Genomic DNA, 19965 nt, shown 5'->3' with positions numbered 1-19965 from the left:
GGCATCTGCGCCCGTTACCACTGCAAAGGCACATCCTGTAGGGACTTCCCTGGTGGTCCAGTGGGTAAGACTCTATGCTCCCAATGCAGGGGGCCCAGGTTCGATCCCTGATCGGGGAACTAGATCCCACACGCATGCCGCAACTAAGAGTCCGCATGCCGCAACGATGATCCCAGGTACTGCAACTAAGACCAGATGCAGCCGAAATTTTTTTTTTTTAATTTATTTATTTTATTTATTTATTTTTGGCTGCATTGGGTCTTTGTTGCTGCACACGGGCTTTCTCTAGTTGCGGCGAGCGGGGGCTACTCTTCGTTGCGGTGTGCGGGCGTCTCATTGCGGTGGCTTCACTTGTTGCGTCACGGGCTCTAGGTGCGCAGGCTTCAGTAGTTGCGGCACACGGGCTCAGTAGTTGTGGCTTGCGGACTCTAGAGCGCAGGCTCAGCAGTTGTTGCGCACGGGCTTAGTTGCTCCGCGGCATGTGGGATCTTCCCGGACCAGGGCTGGAACCCGTGTCCCCTGCATTGGCAGGCGGATTCTTAACCACTGCGCCACCAGGGAAGTCCCCAAGCCGAAATTTTTTAATTAAAAATATTAAAAAAAAAAAAAACGAAAGACCCATCCTGTCGACCATTGTGGGGCTCGGGATCCCCAGGGACTGCTGGGGAAGGAAGACCGGAAGTCACGATCCGCAGCACATCAGAGGGCCAGATGCGACACACCAGGATGGGCCCCCTGAGGTGTGGGAGAGCCGTGGCAGACCAGTCACCCAACCAGGAGCCTCAGAGGCAGGGCATGCGAAGCCCCAGGGACAACACGGTGCAGTGCCTGGACCATCAATGTCACCCAGACCTGACAAGGGATTCTATATCAAAATAAATATTTTATATGCCCTGTCCAGTAGGGCAGCCACAAGCCACACCAGAAGTGTGCCTGATGCGACTGAGGAACTGAATTTATGTTAATTTACATTTAAAAACTGAAGCAGTGTAAAATATTTTCCCATCAAACACAACTTTATTTTTTTGTGTTTCATTTCATTTGAACTATGGACACTTAAGCACCTGAATTGAGACGTGTGGTAAGTATGAAACACACACCCGATTTCGAAGACTTAGTATGAAGAAACAATGTAAAATATCTCCCTAATAGCTATTATGCCATGATAGTACCTATTATTATGTTTTATCGAAATGATAATATTTTGGATACTATTGTGTCAAATAAAATGTATTATTAAAATTAATTTCAGGGGCTTCCCTGGTGGCACAGTGGTTGAGAATCTGCCTGCCAGTGCAGGGGACACGGGTTCGAGCCCTCGTCCGGGAAGATCCCACATGCCATGGAGCAACTAAGCCCGTGCACCACAACTGCTGAGCCTGTACTCTAGAGCCCACGAGCCACAACTACTGAGCCTGTGTGCCACAGCTACTGAAGCCCATGTGCCTAGAGCCCATGCTCCACAACAAGAGAGGCCACTGCAATGAGAAGCCCGTGCACCGCAAGGAAGAGCAGCCCCCACTCGCCGCAACTAGAGAAAACCTGTGAGCAGCAATGAAGACCCAATGCAGCCAAAATAAATAAATAAATAAATAAATAAATTTACATACAAAAAAAAAATCAAATAAAACTGAACTTCAGTTCGTCAAAAGCACTAGCCTCATGTCAAGTGCTCACTTGCCACATACGGCTGGTAGTCCCTAATTGGACAGCCCAGATACAGAACATTTCCACCACTGCAGAAAGTTCTGCAGAACCATGCTGCTGTGGAGTGAGGTAGAAGACAATTTTACATGCATTAAGGCAAAACATAAGATTTCAGAAACGCTTCACCCATCAACTGATACCTCCAGACCCACCAGAGACGTGCGCACACATGGAGCAGGTCCTACGTGTCAGCCACTCTGTCCACCCCGGGTTCTGCCATGTTCCCCGTATTATTATTTACTAAATGATTTTCATGAAATCAAACTGTTAATTGACTCTCTTTTTAACTTAACTTGATGTCATCCTCAGCAATAATTCCCGTGAAGCTGCATTACAGGCTGGACGTGCTAAATATTTCTTCTACTTCCCATTAAAATCAACGCATAACTATTGAAATTGAAATAACAGCATCTGTGCTAAATTGCCTCATGTCCCCTTTCTGTCCTCTCCCAAATGAACAGTTCTGTGTTCCATCCAGGGGCCAAATTCTACCGCATCGATGTCTCTGGAAACCAGGCCCGTCCTCAGTCTGTCCTGGTAGAAGCTACAGTACCTGGTCCCTGGGTGGGTTGGGTGGTGGGTCATCAGAGGCGACTCTAAGGTCATGGGTGTGAAGTGGGGAGGACGGGGAGATGGCAAAGCCACTGGCTGGGAAAGAACCCACAGACCAGGCAGCGGGCCGGGTGTGGAGGTGAGGAGCTCAGGGTAGGACATGCTGAGTTGGACAGCTCCCAGGAGAGTGGAAGAGGTCACCCAGTGACAGAGAAGATCAGGAACAGAGCCTGGATTTAAGGGTGGGGGTGGGGGGTAGGGAAGGGAAGGGTCAGTCCAAAGTGCTGGGGGCTTCGTGCAGTAGGAACTGAAGGGAAGCGCCTGGGCAGGAGGCCTCCTGGAGGTGGTCAGAGCCCAGCAGGACAGACACACAGCCGCCCGGCCTAAGGGTGCAGCTACTCCTGGCTCCAAGTTGCTGAACTGTGCTTTGCATATGATTCACATGCCGCTCATTTAATAGAGGCAGCAGGATGGAGCATGGGGACCTGGCACTGCGCTGGGAAGCAAAACCACCCCTAACTCATTCTGTGACATTCAAGGTCTCCGTTTCCTCGCCAGGAATGATGCCCCCAGCTCTACATATGTCTGGTGAAGATCAAATGCTACATGCTGGTCTCCACCTGAAAGGCCCTTTCCTCCACCTTCTTGCCTGGCTGACTCCTCTCATCCTTCTGGTCTCAGCTTAGATCTCACCACTTCCAGGAAGTCCTCCCTGCCTTCCCATCCCCTCCAAGCCCAGGTATGCTAGCCTTCTCTATGCTGCCAAAGTCCCCCAGGATTCTCCTCCCACTCATCACCCTGGCTTGTAGCTACTAGCTTAGCTGCTCCCCCACCTGATCATGAACTGGCTGAGGGTGGCGCTCCCCATGCCTAGGATGGGGCCTGGTATGAGAATACTATTTGTTAGCTGAATGAATGAATGAATGAAAAGGAACATATGTCATGTTGAGTTTGAGGCTCTGTGGGATGACTGGAGGTAGGGGTCTGACAGAATCCCCTGTAGCAGTGAACTCGGGACAGAAGTGAGAACTGGAGATCTGAGGTAGCCACTGTCTCCTTAGGTCTCCCCCTCTGGGCTGGGGCTTCCTGGGAACCCTGACAAGGGAGGCTTGCTCAGGGGAATTATTTCCAGGATGCGGAGGGGAACCCATGAGCAAGGCTGAGGCCCTGGAGAAGGCAAAGCCAAGGAGAACTCAATCTCGGAATCTTCCAATCTCCGAGGGGCAACCCTGGACGAGGAAGCAGAGGGGCCCTGGGGACAGAGCTACGGCAGGTTGCTGGAAGCGTCAGGGTGGCTGACTCTGACTCACCGTGCAGAATGGGCTTCTAGGAGCTAAGAAGCCAAGGTGGAGCAGGCAGCTCTGGGAAGAGTGAGGTCCTGCCACAGGGTGGACATTCAAGGACCCGGGGTAGGCAGGGGGAGCTGGACCAGAGGACCTATTCTGGTCCTTCCAGCCTGGGAGTCCAGGATGGTAGGACAGCCTGGCCATCCCCAGAGCGTGGTACCACCCTCTGGGGAGAGCTGCTCTCTTTCCCTGGGCATCTTCTACCGTCACGCCCTCACCACTGGGGGGCTCTGGGTTCCAGAACACTTCCACCCTCACAGGCGGTTTTGACTGCGGCCAAAGGAGGTGCTCTGGGGGATGTTAACTGGCCTGCCGGCCAAAACAAAAAGGTTCCATGGGCAAATACCTTTTGGAAATGCTGGGTTAAATAAGCCAAACTCTTTTCTCCACTGCAAGGCTCCCCAGAGCCTCAAGTACCCTAACGTGCAGCTTCAAGTGAGGGAGGGTATATGCCGCACTTCCCAAACTTTTCCTTTTTTCCTGAAACAACCTGTGACATCTCACTTCACTAGCGATTCGATGCACAGCTGGGGAGATGGTGGTAGCAAGGAAAGAGGCCTTGGGCCAGGAGTAGCTCCAGCCCCACCTCTGCCAGAAACTCACTGTGGGAGCTTGCCATGTTTCCTCCCTATGGGCCTCAGTCTCTCCATCTGTGAAATGTGAACCTCCCTGTCATGCAGCGCCAAGGAGTTACCTAGTGTGACAGTGTGAAAAAAAGCAAAAGCCCTATAAGGGGCAGAAACTGTTGTGGCCTCCCTGTTCTTGAACCGCCAAGGAGGAAGGTAAGTCAGACCAAAGGTAAAGGGTTTCCAGTTCTCCAAGACCAAGGCCAGGCCAGCAGCCTTCTCTCTGCAGAAACAGGGAACTAGTGAGCGGGTGGAGGAGAAAGGAGAGGGGGAGGGGGAGGAGGAGGAGACCTGGGGCTCTTGGGAGAAGAGCAGGCGGCTGGGGAAGTGGCTGGAGCTTTTAGAGAAGTCCTGAAGGTGTTGGGTGAGGGTGGAGGGCAAGTGGTCTTGGGGGCTGGAGTTCCTGTGGGAAGCAGGCTAGAAGGATGGGGGTGAGGACCAGCCTTGGCACTGGGGGTTAGTGGAGACCCGGACAGACATTGTAGACGGGTTCCAGCTGTCTGCTGACAGGACAGAAGTCTTCAGACCAACCTGCTGCTGTCCACCTGCGCCCCTCCAGAAGGGCCTTCCCGCCCGGCTTGCGGGCAGGGCAGTCTCTCAGGACCCCTACGAGTGGCCCCAGGTCCTGCCCAGCGGGTCCTCGGAGGCGGCCTCACGGGCGTCCTCACCTCCACCAGCGGGTAGGCGATTTCGTTGTAGATCTGCTCGGTAAAGTGGTCCATGTAGTAGGCGCCGTCGAAAGTGAACTGCTTGGGGGGCTGGTCGACGGCGCCCGGGTTCTGGATGAAGCACTGGCCGCGCGCGGAGTCCACCGTCACCACAGGCTGGCAGTTCAGCTCCCACTCCCGCTGGTTCATGGGGCGGCAGCGCACCACCACCTTCACCGACTCCGAGGCCATGGCGCCGCGGCGGGGGTCCCCGGGGTGCGGCCCGACGTGGACGCCGCGACCAGGACACAGGACCTCGGGGCGGGAGACGCCGGGGCGCCGGAGCAGGGGGGGCGGGGCCAGCGCCCGGCGCGGGGGGCGGGGCCTCGCGGCGGGGGCGGGGCGGCGGCGGGGGGACCGGACTCCTTGGGGGACGCCTCGATAGGAGGGAAGGGGCGGCGGGGGAGTCGCAGGACCCGAGACGGAGCCGCCGCCTCCTCCCGCTCCCGGGCTCGCCCGTCCCTGAGGCCCGGACCGGGCGGGGGCAGTGGGGGATCAGCGCTGCAGGCGCCACCGCAAGACCCGAGCCCCCGGAGCCGCCCCAGCCGCCCGCTAGCACGCACGCTGCCACGGCGTTCGCGGTTGCTGGGCAACGCCTCTGGCGTCACAGCCCGTGGCTCCCGAACGTCCGCGCGTTCTCCACGCCCGGCGGGCCCCGAGAGCATCCCCCGGCTGGAGGCCGGCGCGCGGGGGTGGCCGTCGGCGAGGACCGGCACTGACTTTGCTGGAGCATCTACCGGCTCGGTGCCAGGTGCTGCACAGCCGTACTCTTCTCCAGTCCCCCCAGCCCCAGTTCAGAGAGGTTAAGCAACTTTCCCGAGGTGGCCCAGGGGAAGCCAGGCTTGACTCCACCTCGGAGAGAAATACTAGAGGAGCGGCCTCACCCGGGGGTTAGAGACCTACCGAGAAAGGCAACAGGACCTTGCTGCCCTTTATCCACATCCCTGTATTGACTCGGGAAGGCTGCCCCAGAGCCAATCACAGCCCCGGGGACAGAGCAAAACTTCCCTCTAACGCTGCCCCTTGTTTTTATTAAGACTCAAGATTGAGAAACAGAACAAAAAACTTTGAAAGCTGGTCTTTTGGTAGGAGAGGCTGCCTGGCCTCTCTCCCCAACCCAAGCACAAGTCCCTCCAGAATAGCGGCCGTCACACCTCCTCTACGCTCCCCTTCGCACAGAAATTGTCAGCTACATGCCTGCCGGGCACGGTGATAGACGCCGGGAGACAGCCCAGTCCCTGCCCTCCAGGTGCCCACAGTCTAGTGGGGGAGGCTGACATTTGAAACAAGTGTCCCACAAACAAAAATCCCATAAGTAAGAGTATTAACAAACTAAAGGACCAGTTTTATGGAATATCTAGCCAGGAAACCTCACCCAGGCCGGGCAGGGGGTCAGGGGGCAGTCAGGGCAGGCTTCCTGAGACTGAGAGATGGTGAGGTTGAGGAGTTAATCAGGTAAAGGAAGAGGAAGACAAGGAGGCCTGTGCAGGCTGTGCGAAGACCCTGTGGCATGTTGCAGGAGCAGAAGGAAAACCCGAGTGGCCAGAATATAAGGACTTGAGTCTTTTTCCTGTAGGAAATACCCACTGAAGGTTTTAAGCAGTAGAGTCATTACTTGAATCTACCTACCCAATTCCTTCAAGACCTCCTGAGCCCCGGAGGACAGGATCTCTGTCTGGTTCATCATTCAGCACCAGTGGAAGGTATGGTTGGCAAACAAAAGCGAAGCCGGCAAACTGGCAAAGACCTTGCCTTTCAAAGGAAAAGTCTGTACTATACAATCCGAAGAAATGCATTTTATTTATTTCAAGTCCACACAGTAAGGAGAGCTGGGCTACACAGGTGGCGCTGGTTGGAACAGAAAACTGTGGTCTATAATTAAGACATTGAGGCATCTGCACATGTGGGTCAAAAACCTGTGTACTGTGCGATCCATAAATGCTGTGAGAAGGAAGTTAAAGTACTTTGGGAACATTCCTGACACCTTGTCCACACAGATAACTTGTGCAACAAAATCCATCCCTTATAGAGGTTAAGACCAGTTATCAGGTCTTCTTAAATGTGTGAGACTCCAGGGCTGTAATCCTGGGCCCCATGTCACCCAACCCCTCTCCTTGCCAGGGAAATGAGAGCCTGGGGCCTCCCACGAGGGACCAGAGCTTTGCCCAGGGAGGAGATGGGTTCTGGTAGTAATGGCCGTAAAATGAGGCTGGGTTCCCACTCACATTCAGTATAAAATCAGTGCTGTGGTTCCAGTGAAAAGAGCCCCCAAAGGACAGCCTCCTCCTATCCCTTGTGACAAGAGTGACAAGGCCGCAGCCAAGACCAGTTGCTGAGCTGGAGGTTGTAAGCTGGGAACACCAGGCCTGAACTCCTGAGGCTCCTCCCCTCTTTTTATTCCGTTGGGGTTGCCCTCTTCCTTCCAGGAGTCAGAAGTCTGTTACTTTCAAGGCGCTGAGCAGTCACATTCCCTCCCCAGATGGGGGAGAGGGCAGCCCCCAGACTCATGACTTGGCCTCTGCCTCAAGAATAGAAGTTCATCCAAAGTGAACTTGCTCCCTATCTTAATCTGGTAGATTCATGCCTGTCTGTCAAGTTTACTTATACAGGGGAACACCCAGATCCGTCAATCACCGCAGGGCCATTGCCTTAGACCAGCGTTATTTCCCTGGATGGACCCCCACTGCCCGCTGAGGCCAAGTACCCTTTGGCAGGGCCCACATCAGTTCTGCCTTTGGATGATTCCTCCCTGACCCCCCTCCCCAAGGGGGCTGGCCTAGGGAAGTGGCCCCTGACAGATGCCCATTAAGGGAAATGCCACCATTGGGGGGCTTCCCAGGCAGCCACCAAACCCAGTCTGGCCTGCAGGATGAGTGGAGCAGGACCCCGGTCACCCCTCTAAGCCTGCAGCTCACTGCTGGCCCCTCCCAGTCAAATGGCCAAAGAAAGTGAGCCTGGGGGGGCAGGGGTGTGCTGGCGGGGATGAGACTGGGACATCCCTTCCAAGTAAGCAGGAACCACAAGTCCGTGGTTTAGAGTGGAGAAAAAGCAGCCTTCCTAGTCTGAAGGTTCACTGCGATTCTCTGCCCTGTCGGCCCATTCACGTCCCCTTCTGCACACAGGCGTCCACCTGCGTGTGGGCTCTGGGTGGCACAGCTCTTTGTCCGTCCTGCCCTTTCTGCACCCTCTTAACCCCCACTCTTCAGAACTCAGGGGAAGACTCCTTTAGCCTCAAAGGACATGGGAAACAGGCCTCGCTCCGTCAGCCTGGATGTAGCCCCCAAGCTCCATCACGTCACCCCTGTTTCTCTCACGGAGAGGGTGGCTCGTCCCCACGCCTTTGCCCAAAGTGAGAACTCGCTCCTGCCTCCCCAGATACCTCTCCCTCACGTGTCTGGCTGCCTTGGCCAGGAGCTCTCTGGAGATGCCCAGTCAGGGCCCCAAGGCCTGGCCTCCTTAGGAGAGGCCTCCACCTCTGTTGGAGCAAACCTTCCTGCCCACCTTGGAAAGCTCCCCACCTAGGAGTAAGGTGAAGCCCAGAGAAGACAAGCATCCAAAGTCACCCAGCAAGTTCATGGAAGCCTGGAGCTCTGCCTGCCCCTCCTGCAATCCTGACAGGCCGTGTCCTGTGAGAAGCCACTGGCAATCCCCACTCTCAGGGCTCCGCCCACAGGCAGGGTAGTGATGGAAGACTGGTCCAAAGGGCAGTGACCGGATGGAACTGGTGCCCAGCGGGGTGGAAGAAGGGCAGAGCAGAGCAGCCTGCTGAGGCCCAGGAGCCAGGATGAGGCGGGGCCTCTTGGCGTGGGGCTCAGCGTCCTAGCCCAGGCCCTGCAGTTCTGCTTCGGACTTGGCATGACCAAGGGGCCGGAGAGTCGGGGGAAGCCTGCCCTCGGGCCCGCAGTCCTGCTCCTCGTAGCCGGGGTTCAGGCGGCCCATGTCGAGGGAGCAGAAGAGGCTGCGCTCCGTCCCAGCGTGATGCTCCACCAGGGCCTCCAGGCTGGGGAACTCAGCCGGCAGGTGCTGGTGGGGGGGAGGAGGGGAAGGGACTTCAGCTCCAGCTCCCCCTTCCACACGGGCGAGCGCACCAACCGCCCCCTCACACAGGATCCTGCCCCAGGAGGGAGGAGGATATTCAGCCCAGAGAGGACGCTGTCCTGCTCACAGCGAAACCACACCCCGGTTCCCTCCCTTTCTCTCCTCCCAGCCTGGACAGGACTGAGGCACTCAGCGTGGAAGTAAGGCCACACATTTAAAAAGTCCTTCCTGCCCACCCCTGTCCCTGGAAACCTGTGATCAGGCCAACACTCCAGACCTAGAGACTCGGAGGCTGTGTGAGCTCACGCAAGCCTCTACCCTCTCTGATCAGTTTCCTCTACTGCTGAAAGATGAGTTAGAGTGTGGGAAAGCGTGACTTTTTAAAAGCTGGGATTTCTGTAAAAATGTGAGGCACCACCCTAGCCCAAGACTCTACCTCCCTGGAGCGAGAGGCCTTAGGGTGGAGCCAGCAGAGTACAGGTGGGGCCAATAGGCCAGTGGGGGCGGGGCCAGAAGGGCCAAGCACGAAAGAGCTGGATGGAGAGTTAAATAAGGGGTGGGGCCAGAGAGAGCCAATGGGGACCCGGGATGAGGGTGAGGCGGGCTCAGGACCTCAGTGTTAGAAAAGGGCGGGGCTGGAGGGCGAGGGGCAGGGCCAGGAGTACTCTTACCTCCACGCAGTAGCGGCCTAGGTGGTTCCGGAAGACCTGGTGGGGCACCACGCCGCACTGTGTCCTCACCGACAGGCACCACTGGCCACTGGTGCCTGGCTCAGGCCAAAGCAGGAAGGCCCCAAGCACGTCTCTCCGCAGCAGGGCGAGGGCACTGGGCCTGGGGGGCCACAGGGGAGAGGCTGAGGGCGGGCCCCCCAGTCAGGACCCAGCCTCAGCTTGCTTAATGGCGTCACAGCTCCACAGTATCGTAAACACAGCGCCTGCCCCAGAGTAGGCCCGCAACGGAAGGAAGCTTTTAGCCTTCCTTTCTAAAAGGTTTCCAAGGGGATCCTAATTGTTGACAACTTCAAGACCCAATCGGTAGAGAGCTGGCATTTAGGGAGCTGAACCCTGTGACAGGCCAGGCGCTGAAGGCTTTACCTGAATAAACTCATTTGATCCTCTCCACAGCCCTGCAATGAAGGTCCTTTTATTATCCCCACTTCACACTTGAGAAAACTGAGGCCCACGGGGGGGAAGCCCCTGGCCTGAGGTCCCGAGGTCAGGAGGCCTCCACCCAAGTGCAGGGATGGACACACCTCAGGGCCTTGGGGGAGCCCACAGCCTATTTCTCTGACCCCCCCCCCCCGAAGGGCTGGGCACCCCCTCCTACCTGGAGATGCCAGCAAAAGCCCAGATGTTCTCCGTCAGGCTGCCCTCGCTCTCCACCAGGCATGAGGGGCCCCCAGGACCCCGGGGCCAGGCCTCCCACGCGTCAGGAACTATGGAAACCATCCAGGGCACAGAGGAAGAGAGGTGGTCCCCTCCCGCGCCCAGCCCGGCCCACGCCCACAGGCCTCATCACCCCCGCGCTCGTCTCTTCCCAAGCCTCCTGCTCCCGGCCCAGTCTGCACACATCCTGCTTCCCCAAAGCACAGCGGCGCCCAGGCACATCCCCACGCACAGCCACTCCCCAGTCACAGCACATCGGCAGCTACGCAGTCGCCTCTGCAAGCCCCTGGGCACGCAGCCCCGGCTGCGCCCTCCTGCCCTCCCTCGCGTGGACACGAGGCCTCAGCGCTCCCAGGCGCAGGCATCGACAGTCACGGCCCCGCAGACACGCACACTCAGGCCCACCCTCGCCGACTCGCGCACCCGTGCCCGGCCACTCACAGGCCTCCCGAGCCGACAGCTGCAGCTGCATCTCGTAGGTGCAGGCGCGGTAGGCCCCGGAGCGGATCACCTTGCTGCGGATGGCCTTCTTGCGCACCAGCGTGGGCGAGCAGTACGGGTTCCCCAGGCGGGCGTGGCGGGCGCCCCCGCGGCTTTCCGACTCCAGCGGCTCCTTCTAGGGCACCAAGAGGACCCCGCAAGGGCGGCCAGACTCAGGCCCAGCCATTAGCCCCGCCCACGGAAGTCCAGCACCCGCCCCTCTTGATCCCCAAACCTTCGCCCAGTTCCCTTATCCATGGCCCACTCCCTGGCTGGGGTGCCGCGTACCCCACTGCCCCCAGGCCCCTCTGCTGGCAGCCGCCCGAAGGAGACCAGCGCGTTAACGTTCCGTGAGAGCTGATCACCGCCGAGGGGTTCCCGTACTAGGCCAGGGGTGCCCCCAGGGCCGGACAGGGGCTTCAGGGGCACGTCCCCTACGGGTCCCGGGCAGGGCTCAGGCCGTGCCCGTTGCTCAGGGTGCTGCGAGAGGTGAGCGAGCTGGAAGGAGCGGCAGAGCAGCAGGTGCAGGATCTGGACCTGGGAAGGGAGAGGGAGGCGGGCTCAGCGGGGGGAGGTTTCCCGGGGGGTTCCTCAGGCATCTGTCCACTCACCAGGGGGGCATGCAGCCCCTTGGCTTGGAATGCTCTTCCCTATTCTTCCGGGGAAAACTTCTTATCCCTCAAAACCTCACCACCATGCAGCATCCCCTGCCAGCTTCCTCTATTCATTTAACAAACACTGAGCATCTACCTTGTTCCAGGCATCATGCTTGGAGCTGGGACGACATGGGCTAAATGCACTCCTACCCCTAGGTTTACTACCCTCACCCTGTGCATTGTACCCTCTTGGAGGAGTGGCTAAGAGCCCAGGCCCTGAAGTCACAGAACCTGGGATCCAATCCTGGCTCCGTCACTCAGGAGCTGCTGTGTGACCCTGGGTACAGCATGGCATCTCTGCGCCTCAGTTTCCTCCCCACCTCCCTGTGCCCCTTTAATGAAATGGACCACAGAAGACCCCCTGGAGAAGCCCAGCACTCTGGGGCCCACACATTCCATCCACCACACACATCATCCAGGCCCAACACGTTGGAACTCTGAGCTCCAGATGATCAAGGGCCATGTCTCAGCCACCTGTCACTCCAGTGGCCGGCACAGGGCTTGACATACAGGGGTGATGGCAAATGCTTGCTGCGCAGAACCAAACCCAGCCTCTGCTTGCCAAACCATTGGCTGCCGAGGCTCCACTGTTCATGGCAGCCACACTGGCTTTGACTTTCGGGATCTACCCGCCCACCCACTCTCCCCACGGGGCCAAGCACCAGAACAGTTCAAGACCCGGACCCAGCCTCTGCTCTCAAAGAATTCCAGTGATTGTAGTTAGGGACAGACCGACGACAGAGTGCAGTTCGTGTCACAGGACCGCAGAAGGTGTGGGGGGCGGTCTGGAGGATTCAAAGTGGGCTCCACAGACACACGGGCTGAGCCTCAAGGGGCAAGTTGGAATTTGCCAGGATGAGAAGGGGAAGGGGTTGCAGGCAGAGAGAACAGCAAGGGCAAAGGCCTGGCAGTGTGACCCTCCGATCTCTAAGGGCACAGCCTGGTCCCCACCTCCAAGCTCGGGGAATGCTGAGGCCACTGACTCGCTTTGAGGGAGTCCTCAGAGGGCAGGGCCACAGAAGGAGCCAGGGTGGCAAGGGGTGCATGCCTGGAGGGGGCGCAGGCCAGCTTGGCTGAGCCGTCCACGGCCTCGGTCCCTGGAACCCACACTGAAGCACAGCACCCCCCCCAGTGCTGCGCCCTCTGCCCTGGGCCCCAGGTACCTCTCCAGGCTGGCTGCCCACAAAGAGGTGGCAGAAGAGCTTGCTGGCCGGGCTCTGGGGATTTCGGGCCATGAAGGCAAACTGGCAGTCGGCTGGGCACCAGGTGGAGTAGAGTATGCGCCTCAGGGCATGAGCCATCAGGAGCACCTGAGGATGCAGCAGGTACACCGGCCTCCATCAGACCCACCGCGTGGCCTGCAGCTGCCAGCCCAGCGTATGCCAGCCCCGAGTGCCCCGCACACCCGCTGGCAGGCCTCCCGGGTCTGCTCTCCAGCCTGCACGCCCAGCTTCGGGCCCACCCTGCTTCTGGGGTGAAGAACTCTGCCCTCCTTCCAGGCCTGCCCAAACCACGCTTCACATGGGAACCCTCATCCTTCACAGGGGACCTGAGCTCGGGTCCCTTGCTCCCTGCTGCCAACCTGCTGGGTGGGGTGGTCATGCCAAGATACGGAGCTGAGGGGCAGAGGGTTCACGGCCTGCGGGTCACGGGGACAGGCAGTTGTGGCCAGCCCTGGGCTTGCACGCCTGGTCTCTGGAGTCAGGTGACCGGGGTTCAAATCCTGGCTCTGCCACTCACTCTCCAGGTGACTTGGGCCGGTAAGGGCAGCTCTCTGAGTCCTTGTTGTGACAAGTGGGGCTGGGGGGTGAGCGAGACCTCGTGCAGGTGGCACAGGCCCTGAACCCAGGGCCCCGCAATGCACAGCCCTGCACACATTTGCACCAGTCCTAGGTGAGCGGCGCCGGAGTCGTGGGTCTCACAGTCTGGCACGCGGTTTAGTGTTCATCAAACACTGGTTTGCACCAAGAGGAGGATGGCGGACCAAGCAGGGGCTCCCAACTGGCCTCCAGCCTGCCTGGCCCTGTTCCACAGTCCTGAGAGGCTAGCCACAGCCCACTGGCCAAGCCCGGGGACCCACAGAAACCTCATGGGGCTGGTTGGTCCTGATGCTCAGGCCAGGAGGTGGCCCCCGGAGATTTTGGAGGGCTGGCGGCCGGGGGGGTGAGAGGGAGGAGAAACTGTCGTCCACGCTTGCCAGGGAGGGAGGGCCTTGGAGAGAGGACGTCCAAAGGCCCAGAGCAGGCTGGGCAGCTGGGGAGGCTAGAGGGGCAGTGCAGGGCTGGGTGGAGGCGAGTGCATCCCCAGGGAGTAGGACACCTGCCCGGTCCTCACCTGCACCCACATGGGTTCCTACCTCACCCTCCCCGCTGTAGATCTTGAGGCCCTGAAGGCTGAATTTCAGGATGACAGCCCGGCGGCGGGGACAGTCCTGGGGGGGAGACAGTTGGTGGGGGGCAGACATTACCTCCCAGGCCCTGCCCTGCCCAGCCCAGCCTCTGTACTAGTCCCCCTGGGCTGGTCAGCCACCTCCACCCCAGCGGCCAGGGGACTGAGCCCTGGACAGGGAGCCCCCAGGAGCCAGGGAAGTGTGGATGGCTCCTGGCAGGCCAACCTGGGCCATGTTGTGACCACCCCGCATCTCTCCCACCTGTGGCTTCCACCTGTGGGGCACAGGTCATGACCGCCCAAGGGAGGGGGCCCCAGGGCTTCAGGGGCGTGGCTCCAGGAGCCCGGGTGTGGTCCTGACAGGACCCATCTCTCGGAATGGCATTGGTGCTGCCCCTCCCTGGGCCTCACTTGCTCCATCTCTCAGAATGGGGGTTGGGACGGATCACAGGGTCTCGGGGCCGTTCCCAGGCCGACACCCCAAGGCTGTGATCCCCCGCAGGGAAGTGCGCTCCCCAGCCCCCAGCCCCTACCTTCAGTGTCCACAGCTGTTGCTGCACCAGCCATGCGCTCTCCTGGGTGTCCAGGTCGTCCACGGGGAAGGAGCCCACGTACTGCTTGGGGGTGGGGTGGGGGGTGGGAGGGCGGCGCGGGGAGTCAGGCCCATGGCTCCTGACCCCCGTCCTCCAAATCGCCCTCCACGCACACACTCCGCTCTGTCGGGCAGGCTGTGGACGGTGACAGAGCGCGGACTCGGGAGTCCAGGCTCTGCTACTTTCCCTGGTGAAGCCACTCGGCCCCTCTGCGGCCCCATCACCTCATCCGTGCACACACACTCCAGAGCTGGGGCCACCGAAATGGGCCCGTGACCCACGAATCCTCCCCACCCCCAGGGCCTGCCACCCAGTCACGGCCCATCGGAGCCCACCGAGTGGGGCGGGGCGGGGCGGGGCGGGCGGGCCCACCCACCTGGGCAAACTTGGTGATGCACCTGGGCCGGTGAGGGGCAGGGCCGCAGTCGGAGGCTCTCCGGCCCCCCGTCCCGGCCTTCTGCATGGCCCCCAGGGTGCCCGGCTTCAGGGTCCGCAGGAGAGAAGGCTGCAAAGGGCGGGGGAGGAGGGCTGGTGCCCAGGCGGTCGAGCCTCAGAGCGCCCGTCAGAGGCCGCCAAGCTCTTGCATCCAACAAACGCTGCCTGAGCACTGGCTGTGTGCCAGGCAGCATCCCGGGCGCTGGGACCCAGGGGACACACGGCCCTGACCAATATGACAAACTCCCTGCCTGCCCTCATGGAGCCGACAGTAAACTAAATAATAAGTAAGATATGGAATATGCTAGATGGTGATAAAGCAGAGAGGAGGAAATGAAGGGCAGGCTGGGGTTGACTACAGCCGAGAAGGCCTCGCTGAGGAGTGAGCTTCAGGAAAGAGCTGGAGGAAGGGGGTGCAGACATGTAACCAGCTTGTGCAAAGCGCCAGGGGAGGGGGACAGCCTGGGAAGGCAGCACCCAAGAGGAGGGATGTGACAGCGGCGAGGACAGAGTCTGCAAAGGCACAGAGTAGTGAAGGCAGCTGGGGCCCTGAGGTAGAACTTAGCAGAGCAGCAGCCGGGTTGGGATCGGCCTTAAATGTCACACTGGGGCTCTGCCCTGTGGGCAGTGGGGAGCCACAGCAGGTTCCAGGGCAGGAGCTCTGGAGTCCACAGGGGCAGGGGGCACTGGATGGCCAAGGCTGCGTCACGGGGCCCGGGCTCCTTCCACCCAGCCTGACTCCAGCCCCTGCCAGAAGACCCCACCCCAACCAGACCGGACACTGATGCTGAGGCAGGGGGTGGGGAGGGTGGACAATTGCCCCCGGGGTGCTGAGGAGCCCTGCCACCCAGGTTCTGGTCTTTCCTGGGGCCCCTCTCCCAGATCCACCAGGGGGGGAAGAGGAGGAAAGCTGCCTTCTAGACCATCCTCAAGGGCAGGGAGAGCACTTACTCCCCGTCAGAGCTCAGACCACAGCTGGTGCTCAGTGAACTGTGGAGTAAACGCGTCGCAGACAGAATGGCTGAATGCCTCTGCCTAGGTCCCAGGGACTCAGCTCCCTCAGGCTTCCCTGGGGCCAACTTAGACTCCCACCTCCATCCCCCATCCCGGCGGGCTCTGTCTCACCAGGCTACTTGTAATCACTGCACTTGGGATCACAGAGACCTGGGTCCAAATCCTGTGTGACCTTGGGCAAGCTGCCTCACCTCTCTGAGCCTCCATTTCCTTGTCCCCAAACCTGGGATGACATGAGGAGTCAATGAGAATTGAATGGAGGCGCAGAACCCAGCACAATGCCTGCCAGGCTCGGAGCTGTGATCAACAAGTACAGTCTCATGAGGGATGGGGAACCCCCAAACCTGATGGTCAGGCAGGAGCTTGGCAGGACAGCGAGGTCGGACCACTTTCAGTGCCCTCCTTGCACCGGGCCACACCTGAGAAGAGACCACCCGGTCCAGGAGTGGGGGGGCCTGCCTGGGAGTCATGATTCCCGCCAGGAGAAAGCAGGGCTCAGACAGGGCGCTGGGCAGGAAATGGGTGCATCCCAGGTGTGCTCTCGCACCTGCAGGAGTCCTGGAGAAGGAGGGTTTGGGTGCTTTGGAGCTGACTCGGCGCCGAGGGCCCAGGAACGGCCCCTACCTCAGCCTGCCCCTGACCTTCAACCCCAGGCTCAGGCCAGGTGGGGGCACCAGCAGCAATCGACCACATCCGGTGAGCGGCCAGTAAGGGAAAAGCCAGCAAATAAAGGCTGCATGGTCCCTTTGAAGACTTCCTGGTTCCGCCCTCCTGGCACCTCTCTACTTTTTGATCCTAATTATTTTTCACATCACGTCCATTACCTACTGTCATTTTACGTTTAAATACAGCAAGTTAGGTGTGTAACTGGCACAAGAGCTACGTGGCCTCGGTTCCAGGTGTGAAGACGGGGCTTCCAGGGAACTCGCCTTTCAACTTCATAATCACATCCTGGGCTGGGATGCCCGGAACCCGTGGGCGGGGCAGGGGCGGGGAGAAGGGGGTGGGAGGAGGCAAAGACCAAAAACCAAACGGGGCAAAAGGGAGAGAGCAAAGGAACCCAGGATGAAAAGGCAGCCAACAGAAGTGGGAACAGAGGAGTGGGAAGAAAGACAGTAGAGAAAGAGATAAAGGAGAGATGGGAGGAGGGAGAGATGGGGAGCACATTTCACATGCTGCCTGCGCTGCTGACACAGCCCCGCAGACGCTAAGCGTGTAAGATGGAAAGGAGCCACGAGGGCTGTGGCGCACGCACAGGCCGGGACCGCTGTGTCTAAGGCTGTGCACAGCCTCCTCCCTCCAGATCCAGAGCCGCAGCTTCCTTGGGGACACCCCAGGGTGCAGGCTGCGGGGTGCGGGTGGGGAGGCCACTGGCCCTCTTATGGGTCCCCCCTCACCCCCCATCACCTGATCCTTCCCCCACCCTGGAAAACTGGAAGTTTCTTCCCCCCAAGCCTGAGAGGTGCAGTGCATTTCAGCCCCAGGCCTCAAGTTGGGGGCTGCCCAGGGGAGCAGGGAGGGTGCAGGCTCACCCCAACCCTGGAAACAGACCCGCTTACCTGTTCCAGGCACAGACACCCACTTATCCCTTTGGATCAGACCTGTTTTTCTGAGGTTTTGCACAGGAGCCTGGCTCTGGGCCAGAACCTTCCTAAGCGGACACATTTGAAATGAGACTGGGGCACTTCTCTTGCTCCTCTGAGGTTTTCCAGGTGGCTCTGCTTAGAGACAGGGAACTGGATGAGTTGACTACCTCGAGGGTCACGGACAGAGGCCCTCTGCTGCACTGCACTGTAGCTGAATGGTTGTCATAAGGAGGGCCCACCTTCCAGCATCGTGGGAGACCACTCAGCCTGCAGACTCTGTGCTTAGCACATGGTGGCTCAGGAGGTGAAGTCACTTGCCCAAGGTCACACGGCATAGGGGAGAGCTCGGAAGCAAGCCTGGGTTTCTGGGGGCTCTTTCCCCAGGCCATGGCAGCGCCCTCCCCAAGTGAGCAGGGTGTCCACCTTTGGAGTTTGGTGGGTCCCAGCCTATCCAGGGGCAGGTGAGGCAAGGAAGCAGCGGCAGTGGCCCGGAACACCTCCGGTGCTGGGGGCGGATCTGATCAGCAAAACAGCTGCTTTCTCTCTGACTGCCTCCTGGGCCAGATGGTCTGGGGCTGCCAGGGCCACTCCAGTCACCTGCCTCACCTCCACTGGCTTTGGCTCAGCAGCACAGAAGAGCCCCCCTGCCCCCAGTACAACCCCTGGTGCCGCCCCTACCTGCCTGGACCACAGGGTGGGAGAGATTGAACCATGCAGCCTAGGGTCAAGATCGTGGACTGTGGGGTCCCACAAGGTTGGCTGATGTAACCAACAAGTCACAACCTCTCAGACTCCATTTCCTCAGCCTTAAAGTGGGGTAGTAATAGCAGCTGCCTCCTGGAGTTGTTCATCTATCTGTTCCTGCTGAGAATATTTCCAAACACTATGTGCCAGGTGAACAAAACAAAGTCCCAGCCCTCACGGAGCACCCAAGCTGGGTTGGGGGGACGGTACTAGAAATCAACATTTCAGGAGGGGCTTCCCTGGTGGCGCAGTGGTTAAGAATCCGCCTGCCAATGCAGGGGACACGGGTTCGAGCCCTGGTCCGGGAAGATCCCACATGCCGCAGAGCAACAGCCCGTGCGCCACAACTACTGAGCCTGCGCTTTAGAGCCCGCGAGCCACAACTACTGAGCCCAAGTGCCACAACTACTGAAGCCCGCGCGCCTAGAGCCCGTGCTCCACAACAAGAGAAGCCACCGCAATGAGAAGTCTGCGCACCGCAAGGAAGAGTAGCCCCTGCTCACCGCAACGAGAGAAAGCCCGCGCGCAGCAACGAAGACCCAACGCAGCCAAAATGAAAAGTAAAATAAATACATTTTTAAAAAACCCCAAACATTTCAGGGGGCTTAAGTTACTTGGAGGAAAATACAGCAAGGTGAAGAAGATACGAGGTGTGTGTGCGTGTGGGGTGGGTAAGGTGGTGCTATCAGTACAGGGCGGTCCCTCCATACAGACGACATTACGCGGAAAGTGCTGTTTTCAGGATTAAGTGGGGCCAAACCACATACGGGGCAAGCGCCCAGGCGGTACGGAGCGCTCCATAGCGTGGGTATTTATTCCTGGGGAGCGCTGCCAGGGCTTTCAGCTGACGGTCCCCGGCCGGCCCGGGGCGGAGAAAGTCTTCGGACCGACGGAGGGGCGACCGAGGCAGGACGCTAGCGGAGGGGCGGTGGAAGTGACGGATGGTGATGGTGGAGGTGATGGATGATGACGGTGATGGGGAAGGGACAGAGGTGCTTCTCCCCATCCGAGAACCTCCCCCATCTCCGCGCCTGGGGACCGAGTCCCGCTCCCGCCGGTCAGCCAGTCCCAGTCCCAGCCCCCGCCCGGCTCCCCGGCGCTCACTCACCGCGGCCGCCGCGTCTCGAGCCCCGTCCTGCAGCTCGGCGCTGCGACCCCCGCGCAGCCCCGAGCGTCTCCACCGCCCACCCGGGAGCCCGCCCCGCCCCTACCGCCTCCCTCCCACGGCCCCCCCCCCTCCCCGCGCGTCCCGCACGTGGCCGCGGGAACCAGCGCCCGGGTCACCTCGGCCCTCGCCCACCCAATCGGCGCCCGCGGGGCGGCTCCGCTCGGCCGCGCCGTCCAATCGGCGGCCGCGAGGGGCCCTGGTACCGCCCCCGCCGTCTCGCACCCGGGCGCTCCGCCTTAAAGGGAGGGAGGGGCAGCTCCCTCCCGCCGAGGGCGCCTCTTCCCGGGTGGGGGACCTGAGTGCCTCGTGCCTCGGGCCTCGCCGAAGGTTCCCTCCTCCTGAAGAGTCTTTCTCTCCCGCCCCCTAGCTAGCTCCTCCTTGTCCTGTCGGCGGTGGCTGCGGCAGCTACTCCTCCGAGAAGCTTCCCTGACAACCAGTGACTCCTCCACCTCCTGAAGAGCCCTCGCCACTCCTGTCCGTCATCCTACTCCTCTTACTAGAGTGCGAGCAGCCTCGGCCAGAAGGGCCTCCATCCCCAGT

The 19965-nt window shown here is 59.9% G+C and overlaps 2 protein-coding genes across 19 annotated transcripts in view; both read right to left on the bottom strand.

Annotated features, from left to right (window-relative positions):
• The window catches only part of KIF17 (kinesin family member 17), a 46910-nt gene extending 41779 nt beyond the window's left edge, over positions 1 to 5131 (bottom strand). For both annotated transcript variants that reach the window (XM_082448815.1, XM_082448814.1), the window contains exon 1: positions 4900 to 5131. In XM_082448815.1, the coding sequence (XP_082304941.1) occupies positions 4900 to 5130 (231 nt within the window). In that variant the 5' untranslated portion in view covers position 5131. The remainder of the gene's footprint in view (positions 1 to 4899) is intronic.
• Positions 5132 to 6136: 1005 nt separating this feature from the next.
• Positions 6137 to 19753, bottom strand: SH2D5 (SH2 domain containing 5). 17 transcript variants are annotated; one of them, XM_082449129.1, is made up of 11 exons: positions 19366 to 19507; positions 17487 to 17645; positions 14855 to 15006; positions 14419 to 14502; positions 13854 to 13928; positions 12661 to 12807; positions 11130 to 11378; positions 10803 to 10974; positions 10303 to 10411; positions 9648 to 9807; positions 6138 to 8961 (listed from the first exon to the last, which is right to left on the bottom strand). In XM_082449129.1, the coding sequence occupies exons 2-11, from the start codon at positions 17590 to 17592 to the stop codon at positions 8758 to 8760; spliced, it is 1458 nt and encodes a 485-aa protein (XP_082305255.1). In that variant the 5' UTR covers positions 17593 to 17645; positions 19366 to 19507; the 3' UTR covers positions 6138 to 8757. The 17 variants fall into 17 exon arrangements, 15 of the variants coding, with proteins under 15 accessions (XP_082305252.1, XP_082305255.1, XP_082305246.1 ...); XM_082449120.1 differs by having other exon boundaries at positions 6139 to 8961; positions 10803 to 10977; XM_082449130.1 differs by having other exon boundaries at positions 6139 to 8961; positions 10803 to 10977; positions 11226 to 11378.
• Positions 19754 to 19965: the final 212 nt, after the last annotated feature.

Source organism: Balaenoptera physalus (assembly GCF_965194825.1).
Source record: "Balaenoptera physalus genome assembly, chromosome: 1".
Lineage (NCBI taxonomy): Eukaryota > Metazoa > Chordata > Mammalia > Artiodactyla > Balaenopteridae > Balaenoptera > Balaenoptera physalus.
This window is presented reverse-complemented; position numbering and strand designations above follow the sequence as displayed.

Coding starts and splice junctions, on each gene's coding strand:
- SH2D5 (XM_082449120.1), bottom strand. CDS start 17,592: ATGTGTCCGCTTAGGAAGGTTCTGGCCCAGAGCCAGGCTCCTGTGCAA. Junction 11,379..12,660: donor TGGGCAGCCAGCCTGGAGAG/GTACCTGGGGCC, acceptor CTCCCTTCCCAG/GTCCAGATCCTGCACCTGCT. Junction 9,808..10,302: donor GCTTTTGCTGGCATCTCCAG/GTAGGAGGGGGT, acceptor GTGGCCCCCCAG/GCCCAGTGCCCTCGCCCTGC.